This window comes from Maylandia zebra, linkage group LG7 (genome assembly GCF_041146795.1).
Source record: "Maylandia zebra isolate NMK-2024a linkage group LG7, Mzebra_GT3a, whole genome shotgun sequence".
NCBI lineage: Eukaryota > Metazoa > Chordata > Actinopteri > Cichliformes > Cichlidae > Maylandia > Maylandia zebra.
Window position 1 is genome coordinate 59,321,924 of NC_135173.1, and position 17,474 is coordinate 59,339,397.

Genomic DNA, 17,474 nt, shown 5'->3' on the forward strand with positions numbered 1-17,474 from the left:
TGAACTGAGTGTTGACAATCAGGATGAACAATACAGTGCCTTTCCTGGTCTTGGGACATATGGCTTCTTCTTTGCATGATAGAGCTATAACCTGGGTTTGTGGATGAACTGTAATTTCTGAAAGTCTTCCTGATTTCTCCAGATTCTCAGAACCTTTTGATGTTATGTTTTCAAAAATGTTATATAGTGAACACCAACAGATGAGGAACAGAAGAAGAAAATTTTGTCTCCCTGTTATCTTGTAACATGCAGGAAATTTGTGACTTTTCCTGTTTTGGGCACCAAATTGAGATTTGCATAATTTGCAAGTCATAACTCCCTGCAGCCCTCCAGATACAGGCAGCAAACATATTCCAGGAGCATGTGTTTTAACTATGACAAAGTCATGTGAATTTGAAGCAATATCAGGGTTCTGCTGGCTAATCAAAACCAATTTATTAGCACAGTATTGAAAAGAACATTAACAGTGTTTCAGATTTGTGATGGTGAGTGAGTGACTGCAATGTCAAACGTGTTGAATATGCAAATATTTACCATGCCACTGCAGTCCTCCTCGATGCTTTGAATACTTATGTATTTTTCAGCTTGTACTGGTTTTACTTTCTGCCACTTTTTTTGTTTTTTTACACAGAGAAATGCGCACACTTTCACGGACAACACCAAACAGCAGAGGACAAGTTAGTGACCAGGCTGCAAAAGATTAAGGCTCATACCCCCTCATCAGCTAAACAGTAGCAATGGGACTACATATAGCACTGTGCAAAACTTTGGAGCTATCCCTCATTTCTTTATATTTTGCTGGGAAAATTGGAAACCTATTGGAAATACAGCACATCGCTCCATAAGACTTGTTGTCACCGATTTACAGTCCAGTTCTTGTGTAATTTGGGATCACTAAGCCTTTTCTCCTTGTTTCCCTTCATCAGGAAAGGTTTCCTCCCATTTTTAAGGACACACTGTCCCCCATGCTGCGATATACCAGGTTTTTTGCTAATAGCTCTTTGAGAATCACCACTTCTAACTAGGTTACTGTTGGTATTTTTCATAAATTCACTAACAAAATGGGAACAAATTGTGTATTTTGTGACAACCTGAAAAGTTGCTCAAAACCACTTTAAAAAATACAAAGTCTGGCTCTTTGGAAGCAAAATGCAACGAATGAGGGGTTGTTAAAGGCCCCTCTTCTGTGGAACCAGCTTCCAGTTTGGATTCGGGAGACAGACACTATCTCTACTTTTAAGATTAGGCTTAAAACTTTCCTTTTTGCTAAAGCATATAGTTAGGGCTGGAGCAGGTGAACCTGAATCCTCCCTTAGTTATGCTGCAATAGACGTAGGCTGCCGGGGATTCCCATGATGCATTGAGTTTTTCCTTTCCAGTCACCTTTCTCACTCACTATGTGTTAACAGACCTCTCTGCATTGAATCATATCTGTTATTAATCTCTGTCTCTCTTCCACAGCATGTCTTTATCCTGTTTTCCTTCTCTCACCCCAACCGGTCGCAGCAGATGGCCCCGCCCCTCCCTGAACCTGGTTCTGCCGGAGGTTTCTTCCTGTTAAAAGGGAGTTTTTCCTTCCCACTGTTGCCAAAGTGCTTGCTCATAAGGGGTCATATGATCGTTGGGGTTTTTCTCTGTATCTATGAAGCGCCTTGAGGCGGCTTTTGTTGTGATTTGGCGCTATATAAATAAAATTGAATTGAGTTAAAGACTTTTATACACCAATATATGATGAACATGCAAAAGGCGTTTTATTGAACTGAAAATGTTTTGAGATGTCGTAAAACTAAAAATTTAATGAAGGTACCCTTTTCTTTGGTCTTTTTTTTTTTTTTAAACCCCAAGCATCAAATTTAATTTTTTCTATCATCTAAAAGTTTGTGTTACTAACTGCACAAACGTCCTCATCACTTCTGTTGATTAGCTCACCGACTTTTAGTCTGTGTCCTCTTACAACACTGAGTGCAGGTTTTCCATTTCCTTTAACGCACCCAGGACACGCTCGGTATCTCCTGAGAAGAGCTGGAGGCGGCGGCTGGACAGAGAGTCTGGGCGTTACCTGAAAGTTGGCCCAAAATGCTGACACGGAAGTAATTTGATTGCATGTATATTTTCCATGTAATTTTGTCAAATGAAAAACACTAAATTTCATTAAATCTAATCAATTGGCAATTATTTGACATCAAAGAGGGCTTTGTATGACCCACAGTGCAAAATGAGTTCATCATCCCGAGCTAAAGTAACTTTAAAATACCTTAATATTGGCTTTTATCCATCAAAACTAAATGCACTACACAGTTTTTGCTCACATGTTGTTTTAATACCCAAATATCTTTGGTTAAAGGCCATCTTGTGTATTTTAGGTAAACTGGAACCCTTTAACTCAACCCATTTTCCTTTATTAACCAAAATATAAAATAATCATAATAAATGTCACGCCATATCAAAACAAATGAGCAGTAAAAATCACTCACAACGCGTGCAGTTCATCTAAATAAAAATCATTTAATTTTCATTAATATTAATATTATTATCATCGTCATCATCATCATCATTCTATCTAGAGAGAGTCCACCATGCCACTTTCAGATCTGGAGTAGTGCTAAGATGCCTGTCTGTCTGAAGGGGGAAGAGGGTGGGGAGGAAAAAACAGGAAGGAGACAGACGAGTTAGGGTCGGGGGCAGGACCTGTACAGGTTCACGCTCCTGTTCATTCTCCATGCTGATGCAAACAAAGAGGGGGGCGCTATAAAGGAGGGCTGGACAGAAAGAGGAGGAGGAGGGACTGAATTGTAGTTTGTCTTCACTGGCCAACATGAAACTGAGCTGTGAGGACAGAGACCAGCTGAGGGGGACAATGGGTGGAGGGGGTGGAGCAGCTTCAAGCTCACTGGTCAGGTCTGCTGGACAGGGAACCAGGACAAGCCAATCACAGACTGATACAGAGGAGGAGGGTTTATGTATACACGTCTGCATCTGTGTTTGTACATGTAGAGGTGTGCTTGCACTGATGTGTGTATCTGTGAGTGTGTAACTGGTCAGAGTTACTTTGATCCATTGTCACTGTACACTTGTCAAAGTCACTGTCACAACCGGGTACAAAGTTGAGGTAACAAACTTCTTTTTCCGCTTCTGTGAAGAGAGACAAAGAACGAGTGAGAGGAGTCGAATCAATTAAAGCAGCAACTCACGGACGTTTTGCTTCCAGGCTTCTTTAAAGCAGAAGACAGACATCATCAGGGAGTTATCGATGTATAACAAACATAAACACTGGTGTTGTGCTGATAATAAAGCCGTAACACGAGGATTTCATCGTTTGTAAAACCACACTGACAGCACGCTGCAGTTAGCTCATTCGTGACGGGCAGCTGTAGCGCCAATACCGGTCGCCTTCCACTTTCTGTTTCTGAGCAACAAGGAAATGAGGCACCTTCACGGAGCTTCACGATTGGCAGGCTTTATGAGGATGCCATTAGCTCACCGCATGCCAAATTAAATCACGATATGCTCATTATTGATAATCAACTTTGACTTTTTACACTTAAATTCAGTCTTGCAGACACCTGGATGAAACCTGACAATTAGGAGAATCTGAATTTTTGACTGAAACACTTTGTAAGACAATACCGATTCCTAATTAGTTACATATTTATCTGATTCTGAGGCCTACTACATGCCCTCAGGCCATCCTCCACCCCAAACGAGTTGCTTTAGTCCACCTTTTTCAGACACTGACATCACACAGAGCCAACCTGAGCCTTTCGCTCCTGGGGATTATCCTTGTGCAAACTCCTTGTTACCTCATTACTGAAGATTTTGGCCACGTTTAATGTGTGCATCCACCTTTTTCAGCTAATTTTGGATATGGCGGTAAAAGCACAGTGAGTTTATAAAGGGATTACTATTGCAAAAAAGTAATTAGATTACTGTTACTTTCCTGTAAGCACGTTGCGTTCCTAAACTGTGATTTTGTTTGTCTCATGACAATGACACGACAACGACAGCGTGCAACGTCCATGGCAACAACGAACACGTGTGTAGATCAACAATGGATAATATGGAGTGTGGTAAACAGTACAACCATGCAGCGTTTAAAGCTCGGAAATACTAACAATACTTTGAGTTTGATTCCGTAATAAGTGACAACATTAACATCCGCTGTACACTCTGCGTGGGAAAAAACTTCTTTCTACAGCGAAAAATTAAACTTAAAATCTGAGCACACATGAAAACTTCATCTGATTATTGTTTGGACTTCTGTGTGTGCTTTCAACTCCTCACGGATGAGCTCTGATGATGTTCTTTAAGCCGTTACCTGTGTTTCATCGCGCTGTAGTGTTGCCACTGGAAACCATGTTGCTGTCAGAATTCGACAAAGACTGCTCCTTCACTACAGGGTCTGCAGGAGCGAGGGGAAAGGGAACCATGTTTAAAAACCAGAATATCTCTGAGAATAATAGATTTCCTTTTGATTTAGTCATTAAACCCAAAAAACCTACAGAAGTAGGGGTGCTCCATGGCCTCTGTGGCGGTCAGTCTCTGTTGGTGATCGTATCGTAGCAGCTTGTCCAGCAGGTCCAGAGCTTCGGGGCTCACCAAGTGCTGATTCTCCGTCTGCACAAACTGTTCCCAGCGCTTCCTGCTCTGCCTGCAGGCAAATGACGACAAACATGTTTCCATTTTTGGAGGCATGCTTCTGACTTGGTTCAAATCATAAAGAATAGAAGTTTCTCTGTACATGTGGGAGATTCTTCTTCTACAACAGCACCTTTCACTTATGGAGTGCCTCAAGGGTGCATCCTGGGCCCACTTCTTTTTTCATTGTATATGTTGCCTCTAAGTTTGACCTTTAGAAAACATAATTTTTCTTTCCACCGCTTTGCTAATAACATCCAGGCATATATCCTCATTCAATTGACAAGCAGATGCATGGGAGCATCAGTTCAGCTTTCTTAGCAACATTAAGTTCTGTGTGATGATAAATTTCTTATATCTTAATGAAAGAAAGCCCGAGGTTATTTGCTTTGGTAAATTTCACCCCTCAATCAACTCTTCTGACACGCCGAGTCATTCGGCTCGTTACTGTCATGCTGCTGTAATAAAAAAACAAACAAACCTGGGCATGATTTTTGATAAGTTTTTTTTTAAAATGGATCAACAAATAAGGACTGCCTCTATAATTTACTTTTATCAAATCAGAGTCACTGCCAAAGTAAAACCTTATCTCTTGCAAAATGACCTGGAAAAGGTTATTGATATTTTCAATCACTTCCCACCTGCACTACTGTAATTCCCTTTGGTATCGAACAGTCATCTTTGGTTGCAGTTAGTCCAGAATGCGGAAGCTTGCCTCTCTACTGGTATTAAAAAGCACAAACATCTCTTAATTGGTTCCCTTTCCGTTTTTGAATTGATTTTAAGATTTTATTGCTTACTTTTAAAGCTTTGAACATCACATTCATACACCTGTAAGTACTCTGAGGTCACCTACCCAGTTGCTCTTAGCACCAGGTCTATGGAATAATCCATCTCTCCATATCCGTACAGCTCAGATGGTACACACATTTAAATCTTTATTAACAAGACATTTATTCCTCTTGGCATTTGGATCAAGTGTAGCATCCTTATAGACAAATACATTTTATTTGTTTAATGTTTTGCTTTCATTTTATTTCCCTTGTTGTTTTATTTAATTTTATTGTCTTTTATGAGTTGATCGATTGTCTTTCTCTAGATTTTCATGTAATTTTTCTTGAGGCCGAGTGAACTTACTGTCCTAGGAGGTCCTTGAAGCGTGGGTCTAGCTCAATGTGGTATTTACGCAGGTAGCCGAAAAGCTCGTCTGTCCCCAGGACTTTGGCAATCCGCACCAGCTGGAAAAAACAACAGTGGAAGATCATACATGTCAGAGCAGACTTTTAACACCTTCCAAAACATTAAAAAATGTAACACACAAGCTTTAAGACAGTGGTTACCTCCATCTTTTAATATATAGTCTATGCTACCAAACTGTGGGAAACTCAGACCAATTACTGCATTTATTATGCCAAATTATGCTTCAGCGACAAACCCTGCCATTTATTGGTTTATAAGTTAGTGCCACATATGAAAACATCAGGACACTATCTCACTACATCGTCTATTAAACAGGTTACATTGTAGGCTCTACAAAGGTTCCCAACAGAAGTTAAGTTAGAATGAGCAACTGCACTGAAACCTTCTGGTAAAATGAGGACCCCTGGTGGTGAAAGGTTTAATTACATTTTACAAAAAGTAATTACAAAAAGTACCTTTAGCTGAGAAAAGGACACCACAAACAGCTGTGTGTTTGTGCCATGAGCCGAGGCAGACCCTCTGAGTTTTTTAACGCAAGTGTGCATGGAATCAGTTTTTAATGTTTACTCTTTTGTCTCATCTCGTATAAAAATTCGTGTGACAGGCACCTGATCGTAGTTGTCTTGTCCGTGGAAGAAGGGCTCTTTCTGAAAGATCATACTGGCCAGCATGCAGCCCAGGCTCCACATGTCTAGACTGTAATCATACATCTGGAACACACAATCATCAAACAGCACTGCAGATGAGGACAAAACAGACATCTCAATTATCTGCATGTGAGAAAACAGTGTGCGTGTTACCTGGTAGTCCACGAGGAGTTCAGGGCCTTTGAAGTATCGTGAGGCCACTCTGACGTTGTACTCCTGGGATGGGTGGTAAAACTCTGCCAAACCCCAATCTATAAGACGTAGCTAAAAAACACACACAGCAGAGACACATCCTGTTAATGCAATTTAAGGGTAAATTGGGTGAAGTCACATCTATATCAGCCTGCTGCCCCCTACTGGACATCTTACAGTCTGTTTTTCTTTTCTTGTAATAAAGATAAACCTGCAGTCTGAATTTCTTTCCACAGAGAACTTATTCTGCCCAGCATAGCCTCCACTGAGCTTCACTGTTCCCTGCAGAAACTCGTCCTTGAAGTGCCCTCCAGCTCACTGAACAAAATGTGGTCTGTTCAAACCAAATACTTCAAATTTTGACTCCCTGCTGCCATTTTTCTGCTCTCGAGCTTTGTGTGTGTAGCTGAGTTTGAGCACTTTGTTGCCAGTTCAGAGAAAAGGCTTTTTGGCTGCAAGTCCACACTCTGCTTGTTCCGAACATCTCCATGTTTCAAGGGGAAGTCGGCTTTTCGTCTGCTGCACGCAGATTTCTGCATTTCAGCTTCACATTGCTGCTCATTTCCTTGTGGCACCGCTGGAAATGCCTGTGTGCCTTTGAGACGTCTTACTGACAGAGGATGACATCCTTTGGATATTTTTGTTATGCTAACTGTTGGCAACATTTTTTGATGAATTTGATTTCTGTCACTTCTGCAGCAACCCATTTTTTTCCCCTTCTGTCATCAGATTTTATTCCCGCGACGCTGCTGTTTCTGAGTAAACTCAAGATCGCAGTTCGACCTACATAAGTTGCAACATTAAAAACCGAATTGTTTTCAATCAGGAAACAGGATCTGCTACTGCTTTCACACAAAGCACAAAAAAAACCATGATGTAAACAAATAAAACATGTAATTTCTTATCTGATATATAAATATTACTGGCTTTAAAATGAAAAATATCAAACTAGTCAATGATTCCTATTGTGAATACATTATTAGAAAGCGGGCTTTCTGGGGCATTAAATGTATTTAACTTCCCGGTGAAGGCTTGTTAATGCCAAATGTGTCAGAGTTAAATATGGCTTTGCTCTGAGCATACAGGACTTTTAATATTTTGATGACTTCATCAGTCTCGCTTTGGAGGAATTTTGGCCTTTTCTTCCGTTCAGTGTTGGTTCAATGCATTTGCAGGTATTTGTTTATGCATGGCTCTCTTAAGGTGCTGACACAGCATTTTAATCAGGTTGAGGTCTGGACTTTGACTGGACCACTGCAGCACCTGGATTCGTTTCTTTTTCAGCAATCCTGCTGTGCTCGAGATCATTATTCTATTCCAATTTGGGCCAAATTGACAAATCGCTTCACATTTTTCCCTCCCACTGTTGCCAAAGTGCATATGCGGTATTTGTCCTGATATGCTTGCTGTCTTTGGTTTTCACCAAATGTGCTGCTGTATGTTGTGACCAAGCATTTTCACTTCGATCTCATCTGTTCACATTCAACTTTACAGACCTAAACCATGCTGCGATGTTCTTGTTTTATAGAGAACATCCTTTCCTACAGTGGCCCTGAGACGTCAAATATACCGCGACTTAAGAAACCACCAGAAAATAGACAAACACTGCGAAAGCACACGAAACACAACAAAAGTTGAATTTAGCACAACAGAAAGTGTTTCTTGGGACACAATAACTTGACGGTCCAGCGGCAGAAGTGACAGAAACAAAAAAGACTCAAAGCAGAAGGTTCAACCGTGCTGTGAATGAGAAAAGATGCTAACCCTAACCCTTTGAATCACATATTCATATAATACTGTACATACATGTTTGCCATTAGCTGTTTACTGTTAGCATGCCACTTCCGCCACTGTTCTGTAACGTTATTTGGTCCCCAGAGGTTTGTGAGCTTTTACAATTTTTCTATTTGCTGGTGTCTTCTTATGTTGCAGTCTGTTTGACCTCTCAGGGCCACCGTACTCTCTCCTGGTAACACTTCCAAACAAGCCACACCTGATTCAATGTTTGTCTAATTGCGCTGTCATGAACTTTAACCTTTAATATGCTGACTGAGGCCTGTAGACTGAGATGTAGCCTGTGGGTTGCAGGTGCATTTATACACCCGAATGCTCCAGACCAGCACACTGCAAAAAATGTCTGTTTTAATAGAAGCGCTCCCATTTGCTGATGACCACTCAGGTGGATTCTGTTACTTATCCTCATAATTCATATAGAAGCAGTGAGGCGCACTTAGTTTTTCCCACAGGACTCATTTTAAGACTTGACTGTAGCATGCCCACAAAATTTGTCCAGGCAGACTTTAGACTGCTTCTTTCTTTACCATGTACATATTTTTATTACACTTTGCACAATCTCAGTCTTACTTTTTACTCTTCTTTAGTTTAACCACATTTTATCCCTGTTCCATCTATAAAGCTTTCGCACTCTCTCATTTTAAGGCCGTCACTATGCGCCTGTGGCACTTTTACTTTAACTACATTATTTAATTATTGAAAATTGTACTGTTTTTATTATTTATCCTGCTGCTTTTAAACAATTATTTCCCCTGTGGGATCAAAGTATCTATCTTCATGTATTTAAAATAATCTATAACCAGTGTGGCAGCGAGCTGCCTAACCTTAAGTCACTAAAGCTGTGAGCAGTTAAAGCAGACCAGTTTTTGATTTGTTGTGGTGTTTGTGCTGTGCTGATTAGTGGATTTCCTTTCTGTTAGTGTTGCTCACTCCTCACGCTGGAAGTGGAAGAGAGACGAGAGAGACGGAGTGCCTTTCTCGCTCTGGAGAAAGGCACTCGGGAGCAAGCGACTCTCGACAGAAAATAGATCCATAGTCCTTCACATACACGTAGGACTACATGCTGTCAGAAGTAACCGAGAGAGTTGGAAAGGTCTTGTTTTTTTTAAGTAACATCATAACCTATAAAAAGTGACCTGAGGCATCTGCAGACTGATGATCATAAACGCTTTAATTATCTGATTCTAATAGCTAATGAAAATGCACCAACAGTGTGCAGTGAGCCTGACATTTACGTAGATGGAAATTACATCTGTGTTTATTTTAAGGTTCTCATGCCTAATGCACTCGCGCAGGGACGCTGCGTATTTGAAAGCCCACGCTAATGCAATAACAACTGCTTTTCAAAATGGGAAAAAAAAGAAAAAAAAAGAGAGATAACAAAAGATGGGAATGAAAAGCCGTGGTGAAAATAACCAGTGAGGGAGGGTGAGTGTGGGGGTGTGAGGGGAGAACAAAATAAGACTACACAGAGCACTGCCTACCTTTCTCAACTGGTGGTCGATCATCACATTGTGAGGTTTGACATCACGATGCATGATTCCCATACTGTGACAGTAGTCCAGAGCCTGACACACACACACATACACACCAACATAAAAAGGTATTAAAGTGCTTCTTTTTTTGGTAAACAGAACAGATTTTCAAGATAGCATTTCTAAACTCACTAGTTTTCTTTAGACAGCATTAATTATTTCTATAACAGAAATATTATAGACAATATTATTAGCCCCCTGAAAAACAGACCTTTTCATTAAGCCATAACAAAACACACTGCTGCGAAATGACGTCCTTTAAATTGGTAATACTCAAAGCTTGTAAAATTAGGTTAATCATCAAATTTGTAAACAGTTTAAAACTTTAATGACCTAAAGAAAGTTTATATATACTGCAGAGAGACACTGCTTATATTTGGAGGAAAAGCACCGTCCCCACAGCGGAGGTTGGCGAGTCTGGAACCGGGAATCTCGTCGAGGTGGAAGTAATCAAGAAAAGGAAGAAGGATCTGTGAAGATTTTCAAAGAAAACCTCAAGCAGTCAGGAGTGAAACTGGGTCTGGGTCATCGCTTTGTCTTCCTACACAACAGCAACCCAAAACATATGTAGCTCCTGATGAAAAACGAATTCTAGAAGACCAAAGTGACCGTTACTGACTGGCCTGCACAAAGTCCTGACTTGAAATCTGCGGGGTGAACTGAAGCCCAAGGGCCGTGCCAGAATACCATCAGAACTGGTCAGGAGACGAGGGGGCTAACAATACTGACACTGGTAGTTTTTGGTTTTTGTGAAATTATTTTGTTTCTGTAAAGTAGAATAATGTAAGCATCCAAAACAAAACTACGATGTTTGCTAAAGCTGAGATGTCTCACCTTCAGTAGTTCATACATATAGAAACGGATATCGTAATCTGTCAACTTCTGGTACAACTCCTGCAGGGGGAGAAAAATAACACAAATAAGCACTGAGGTTTGCTGCTCTTTCAGCCTTACTGATTGCAGCTATGAGAGACTTGGCACCGAGCAATGAAGGAAAGAGGCGAGGATTGTACCTTGAAGTCTGTGTTATTGATGCATTCAAAGACGAGTGCTGGCGTTCTGGACTATACAGCCACCACAGAGAGCATGAGAAGGGTGTGGAGAGAAATCAGGAGGAAAAACAAACAATTAACACCACAGAGAGAGAAATATATAAATCAGGAATACGCTTATTTCTGATTCAATCACCTGATAAACCAGTGATTTGGCAGCCCCCACCATGTGATTTCAACCCAAACGGGACGAACGATACAACCATTTGAATCATCCCTGATACTCAGCCGTGCAGTCAAAAAGCTGTGCATACAATGATCATTTTCTAACCCAATGAAGTTCACAGGAACAAACAGACAAAGGACCCCGCAGGGTTCCCACCGCTGCACTGGAACAAGGCCTCCTGGCTTAGTCAGAGCATTTCCACTGCCTAAAAATATCCTTCCTTCCTGGTCGGTTGATGTGTCCCAGCTCAGAAAAATTGTAAAAAGGAGATATCCAGTCTGGTCGTCGCGGTGGATTTCAGATTGAAAACACAGAATATAGAAACAAATAAGTGGTCAAATGATAAAACTCCTGTAACTTCTGTTGACTACAAAACAAAAATTAAAACGCCACAAATTTTAGGTCCGATGGGAAGCTGAGAGCCAAAACAATCACACGGTAATTACAGCAAAACTGGAATTATAAGATTACTTTGTTTCTCGTGCCGACACAGAGTCTATCATTTGCTAAAGACAACGATGTCGTAAGGGGCTTCCTGCAGTATTTGTCATGCGAACAAACAAATGCTCAGGTGAGCACACAATGGCACAATAAACCAGCGATCCAGGTGCTAAAAAGAAAAGTTGCAGTTCCTCAAATGGCCACTTGAGGCAAAAACAAAAGAGAAGCAATGATTTCACACAGCTGGCCGTGTTAAAATATCCAACTTTACAGCAGCAGGCAAACAAGCTTGCTATGACGATGGCCCTTTATGATGACTGCATGGAGGTTATTTAATTATTTTGTTTTATAACTCATAAGTTTTCATTAGACTGATGTACAGAATTTAGCATGATAGAGTTCCAGCTGAAGTGTAACTTCCCAGTTTTCAACTGCAATGCCCCTGAAGTAGGATTTCGAGTCAGAGCAGCGCATTTGTGACTCGCTAAATGAGCCGTACGCAGAGCATTGATCAGGCACTATCCGTGAATGTGCTGCAGCACCTTTTTAAGCACAAAAAGAGCCCCGTGTTGTATTTCTACTGACGCACAAAGAGCTCGACCTCACTAAGGAGCAAAGCAAATCATGTTTTCCTTGATTTTCCAACTTCACTACTGGAATACAGTTTGAGAGTAAAGTCACTCCCAGCTCAACCATCCGTCTTCAGAGGCAAATGAAACGCCACAACAGCCTCGCTTTAGATCATTTTCGTCACCAAACTGAACGTCTTCACCTCGTCAGTGGTGCTAGTGCACTTATGAGGCGAAGCAAATCATCCTTTACATGCATTTCTGTGTGACGCAACCAGAAAACCTACAGTTGCATATTTCTAACCACAGCAGCTAGCATTTGCTTCCTTCTGGCTCAACGCCACCCCAAAAGAAAACAAAACAAGAGGGAACTGGCTGTAATAATAATAAAACAACAGTGTGAATACCTATGGAGCTGAAACATACTACAAAATCTTTTTGTACCATTAGGTTCACACTTCTCCACTCACCGACAGTCAGCAAATGCAATTCACCAAGAAGTGCAGCAATTTTCCAAACATACAATGGGAAGAACAACATGGCTGCCTTGGAAGTATTCAAGGTAAACACTGCAGCCTCTAAACTGACACCAACTTGTAGCTTAAAAGAAATGGTTCCAGTCAACCCGGTTTACTCATTTTAATCTGGGGGAAAGTAACAGTGAGAATGGCGCATCCCTTATTTGGCTGACATTAAATCAAAGACCTAATATAAATGTAATTATTCACAATGCTGTGAGCTTGGGACAGTTTGTTTTCTTGAGAGAATGACGGGGAAACAAAGAAGGCAGAAAGACGGAACTTTAATCTAGTAGCTGCATCTCTGGCTGACATTGTGGCTGCTCATACTCTAGCCCTAGTTTTACATCTCGATTCATTTTGACACTTCATAAAAACATAAACATGCTATTAGCAAGCCTACCACTGGGTCTTTCACTGTGTCCACCAGACGGATGATATTGGTCCCTCCTCGCAAGTTCTCCAGGATTTTGATCTCTCGCTTGATCTTCTTCTTCTTGACAGGCTAAAACAAGCATGAAAAACAAAACAGCCAGATTTAATAAAAAGATTTAACAGAGCAGTCTCAGAATAAATGAAAAACAGCAGAGGAAAAGATGTCAAATCTGAAAGGTTTGCTGCCCTGCTGCTTCTTCTCATTCCCGCCTCATATCTGCTGACTCTGCTTGCACTGTCGCTGCTGCTGCATTCTTCAGCATCTCTTAGCTTCACTCAGTCTGAGGTTTCCATTTAAGTGACTGTCAGCTAATCCTCATCTGTCACAGGCATCACTCAATTTTTTTTAGCGGTTAGACCTCTTGCACTTAGTCATATAGTTGTTTAGTAACCATGTTAAATAGTGACTACTAACTGTGACAAGACAAAAACGAATCAAACGCAGGGTCTACAGCTAAAAATCTAGATATTTATGCTGTGGCTGTTTTTAAGAAGGGCTCAAATGACTTGGATATGTGAATGTTGTGTACTCAATTAGCTTAATCCACCAGTAGTGAGGCAGCAGTAATAGAGCCAGTCAATCCAAGCCGGTTGTAGTGTTCGCACCACCTACGTCTTACAAATGGAGCTTTGTGTCAGCACCTAATTTAAGGAGTTTGGTTATTTCCCATATTTGCCTTTATTATTAGTTATATTTATTACTGATGTGATGCAAATGTTTGGCAGTTCTCTGCAGCACAGTAACCACACGTCATCATCCTGCTGGAACCAACTTCGTTAATCTTCATCTGGGATTTTCCAAAAGCAGCAGGGGGCTTTGCTCGCTGGCTTAACTGCAGGGCTGCAATTAGCTCCAGATCAGCAGTGATTGAGTGACCCAGAGCTGCCATCACTGGCCCGCTAGCTGTTTAGGCGATCGGGCAGAGCGGCCCAAGTTTGTTTGTTTTTTTCCATCTGGCAAAATGTTTGTCAGGAAAAAACTTTGGACTCTGATGTTGGAGTTTTTTTAATCACTAATTCAACAAACATGTAATCTAAACTTGACAAATGCAGGAAAACTGGAAAGCTAAGGTGCATCTATTTTCAGCTTACACGGTCTCAGCGCATTAGCAGGGTTTAAGACAAAAAATAATCCTTTCACGCTGCCAGAATTTTAAGAATTATGTCTTTGGGTTCATTTAAGCAGCTGGGATGAGAGTCAGCAACACCACGACTGAGGCCAGGTTTCTCTACTGCAAAATGATGGGGGAAGAGTTCCCCCCCCCCCCCAAGCGTGGTAGGTGCCTTCCTTTGGTGGTTTTCAGGGCACGCACAACTGACCTAAAACATGCTGGAGAAACTAGACATCTCATCTGGTCTGGGAGCGCCTCAAGATCTTCCAGGAGGAGGTGGAAAATGTACTCAGGCAAAGGGATGTTTGGAATAACCTGCCTAGCCTAGCAAAAGACTAATTATTCAGGAAATACTCAAGACTAAAAAAAGCTATGTCTTCATTATTCATTAATTTAACAATTATTTATGCTGGTCAAACTCTGCTTTGAGGTTTTCTTAAAATTCACATTAATTGAAGCAGAAATCTCCACGGCCAAAAACTGCAGTTCCTTAAATGGCCACTTGAGGCCTGTTCCAGAAGTAAATCGATCCCAAAAGGCTTCCATGTTAAATTACCAAACTTTACAGCAAAAATAAGGATGTTTGCTTTGTGCTACAGGAGACTGTTTTGTTCTCAAGAGCTAAAATCCATTTTCATAACAACTATATAGGGGTGAAATGCACCTCAATGCAAAGAGCTGTAGCCAACAGCTCTCTCACCCTCATTTGTGCTGTTGGTTTAGGAGCATTTTAATGGAATGCTCTGATATGGATTTAAATGTGCTATAACAAGTTTATCCCTGAGTTTTGTTGAAATTGTAGTATTTAAGTACTAAAAGCTACTTTTAGCTACTCCCATATTCACAAGGGCTCACTACAGCAGGTAGATCCACATATCTGACTTAATGCAATGCCCGAGAGATTTTTATTTCCTGTTGGGATCGAACTCAGGATCTTTAGCATAGACAAATGCATACACAATTACACAGAATTCTCCCACCTTTTATATACAGTCTGTGTATTTATCTAATAGCTTTTCACAACTGGTGGTATGGTAAGTATAAGGCTCTATTGCAGATATATTTGGCAATAAAATATTATTAAATAATAGTTATTCTTTAAAATGTAATAAAAATGCCCATGATGGCAGTGCTGTCCCAATCAATCTGCTCACCTTCAGGATTTTGACCACCACCTTCTCATTGTTGGTGATGTTGATAGCCTCGAACACTTCGCTGTACTTCCCTCTGCCCAGCTTTCGAACCAGCTGGTAGTCCTCCTGGTTGCTATAGGGACAGCCAGAAAAACAGGAATATGAGGAGAGAGGAATTTTTTTCCAGATACATACAATTAAGCCAGTCTATAAGCTGATTCTAAATGTTCTACCCGCTGACTTCTGGTTCTGATACCAAGCCAAAATGTTATACAAGTCAGGCTGGATAGGTGAAAGAGATGGCGGTAAGGAGGAGGAAAGTGTCAAACAGTGAAGAACAGCAGGCTTGAAGGTCGGGAGACATGGTGTCATCACACCCTCACAGCTAAATTTATAATAATAGACGCCCATCTGCCATATTTCCCCTCCACAGAAATCCCTTATCATACGATTATCATGCACGCTGCAGTAATCAGAAATGTCCTCACTTCCAGTTGGGTACGTGGGCCTCGTAGTCCCAGTACTCGCGGGTCTTCAGCGTGTTGACGTCTGCGTACACACGGGCTTTGCTACCGGCCACCGGACCCGGCATGGCGAGACCCGTGGCTCGGGTGCCGTGGGGCGCCTGTCACGGAGATCTGCTGGGATGTGGATGGCAGACTAAAATGGGGGGTGGGGTGGAGGGGTTGTATGAATGGGGATAACGTGTGTGGGTGTAAAGCGGAGCTGGCCAGCCAGCTATCGTGCAGAGATAAGCAACCAGAGTCAGAAAAGTGGAGGCAGGAATGATGAGAAAACCAGGGATGTCCGCCGGGAAAAGCCGCAGTCACTGCCCGCCGAGCAGCACTCCTTGGTGGGGTTAACAGAAGCAGCAGAGACGGGGAGGGGGTGGTGGATCTTGGAGTGATTAGCAGCTGAGGTTACACACAGGGACGGGGAAGCATCGGGGCACTGAGGTAGAGAAGAACCGAACCCCTGAAAGGCCACAGAGGGGGCTGGAAAGGAAGTCGGTGGTCTAAAAATTACGGGTCTAAACTCCGAGGCTAACGTTGCTCTTTGCGGGCCCCAAATCCGAGGAGAAACAGGCGGCCTTCCTGCGCTGGTCCGGGAATGAGGGGTGCCCACCGTGGGCCGGTGTTCGCTATCAACCGAAAACCGATGTGGTGGATCGACAGCGGGGATCGATCTCGGGGAGAGGAGGGGGTGGAGTAGCGGAGAGATCGATGATGTTAGCTAACGGTAGCCTGCGATGCTACTTGAGCGCGAGGATGTCGCACCGACGGGGAGCGCTCGGCGCCGTGCACCACCATCGGCGGAGACAGCGTCATGTGCGATCGGCTGTGCGGGGTAAGCAGCGTCTCGGAGGCCCGGTGCCACACGCTCACGGAGACCCCACGATTCAAGGGGATTCTTCTGCACCTGCGGACCTCCCCTAGTCGAGAGCGCAGGGAAGGGAAGCGGATTGCGATTGAAGAGGCGCAAGAGAGCCGCCCGGATGTGAAAGCCGCTGGCTGCCGGGGTGAAAATGAGGAACGAGACCTTCCAGTGGATAGCCGGGCCACAGCGCCCCCTGGTGAAAAGGATGTGACGGATTTCTCAACTATTTAAAAACGGAGTGCAAAAGTAAGTAAAACAAAAACAAAAACAAAGCTGGCTCCGGTATGTAACAGGTGTCGTCTCGTCTGTTTGTAAGCAAGGTGCAAAAACTACCTCTCTAAGGCAGAACTCGTTAGATTTTAGTTGCTCCTGTCACTTTCCTAAAACTAGATATGCTCTCGAGCGCACTTGGAAAAATTGTAAAATCTTCACACTTTCACCCAGCAAAGCGCAACCTTGCTCAATTAGAATGTTCTCCAAAATGTGAAAACATTCTAGAGGAAAACCTTTAGGAAGCTTTTCCTGGAGGTTCCCTTAAGTTTGTTTGTTTTTGTTTTGTTTTTTTAAATAACCTTTAGGGAAACATCTGGGAACATTCTTGAAGGTCCCCTGGAGGTTCTACAAAAGCAACCTTCAGTTTTCAGATTGCCACCCTTGCTGTTCACTCT

The 17,474-nt window shown here is 42.2% G+C and overlaps 1 protein-coding gene across 1 annotated transcript; it reads right to left on the reverse strand.

Moving 5' to 3' along the window:
• Window positions 1–2,485: 2,485 nt before the first annotated feature.
• On the reverse strand, window positions 2,486–16,949 carry csnk2a2b (casein kinase 2, alpha prime polypeptide b). The gene is made up of 12 exons (XM_004564628.5): window positions 15,918–16,949; window positions 15,451–15,562; window positions 13,153–13,254; window positions 11,017–11,067; window positions 10,838–10,897; window positions 9,953–10,036; window positions 6,636–6,746; window positions 6,444–6,545; window positions 5,773–5,873; window positions 4,500–4,648; window positions 4,316–4,399; window positions 2,486–3,132 (listed from the first exon to the last, which is right to left on the reverse strand). Exons 1-11 carry the CDS (start codon window positions 16,019–16,021, stop codon window positions 4,323–4,325), a joined length of 1,053 nt encoding a protein of 350 aa, XP_004564685.1. The 5' UTR covers window positions 16,022–16,949; the 3' UTR covers window positions 2,486–3,132; window positions 4,316–4,322.
• Window positions 16,950–17,474: the final 525 nt, after the last annotated feature.

Excerpts from the sequence above, each read along its gene's own strand:
- csnk2a2b (XM_004564628.5), bottom strand. The coding sequence starts at position 16,021 with ATGCCGGGTCCGGTGGCCGGTAGCAAAGCCCGTGTGTACGCAGACGTC. Across the intron at positions 10,037-10,837 it reads ATATGTATGAACTACTGAAG|GCTCTGGACTACTGTCACAG; the intron begins GTGAGACATCTC and ends TGTGTGTGTCAG. Across the intron at positions 4,400-4,499 it reads CATGGAGCACCCCTACTTCT|ACCCTGTAGTGAAGGAGCAG; the intron begins GTAGGTTTTTTG and ends TCGCTCCTGCAG.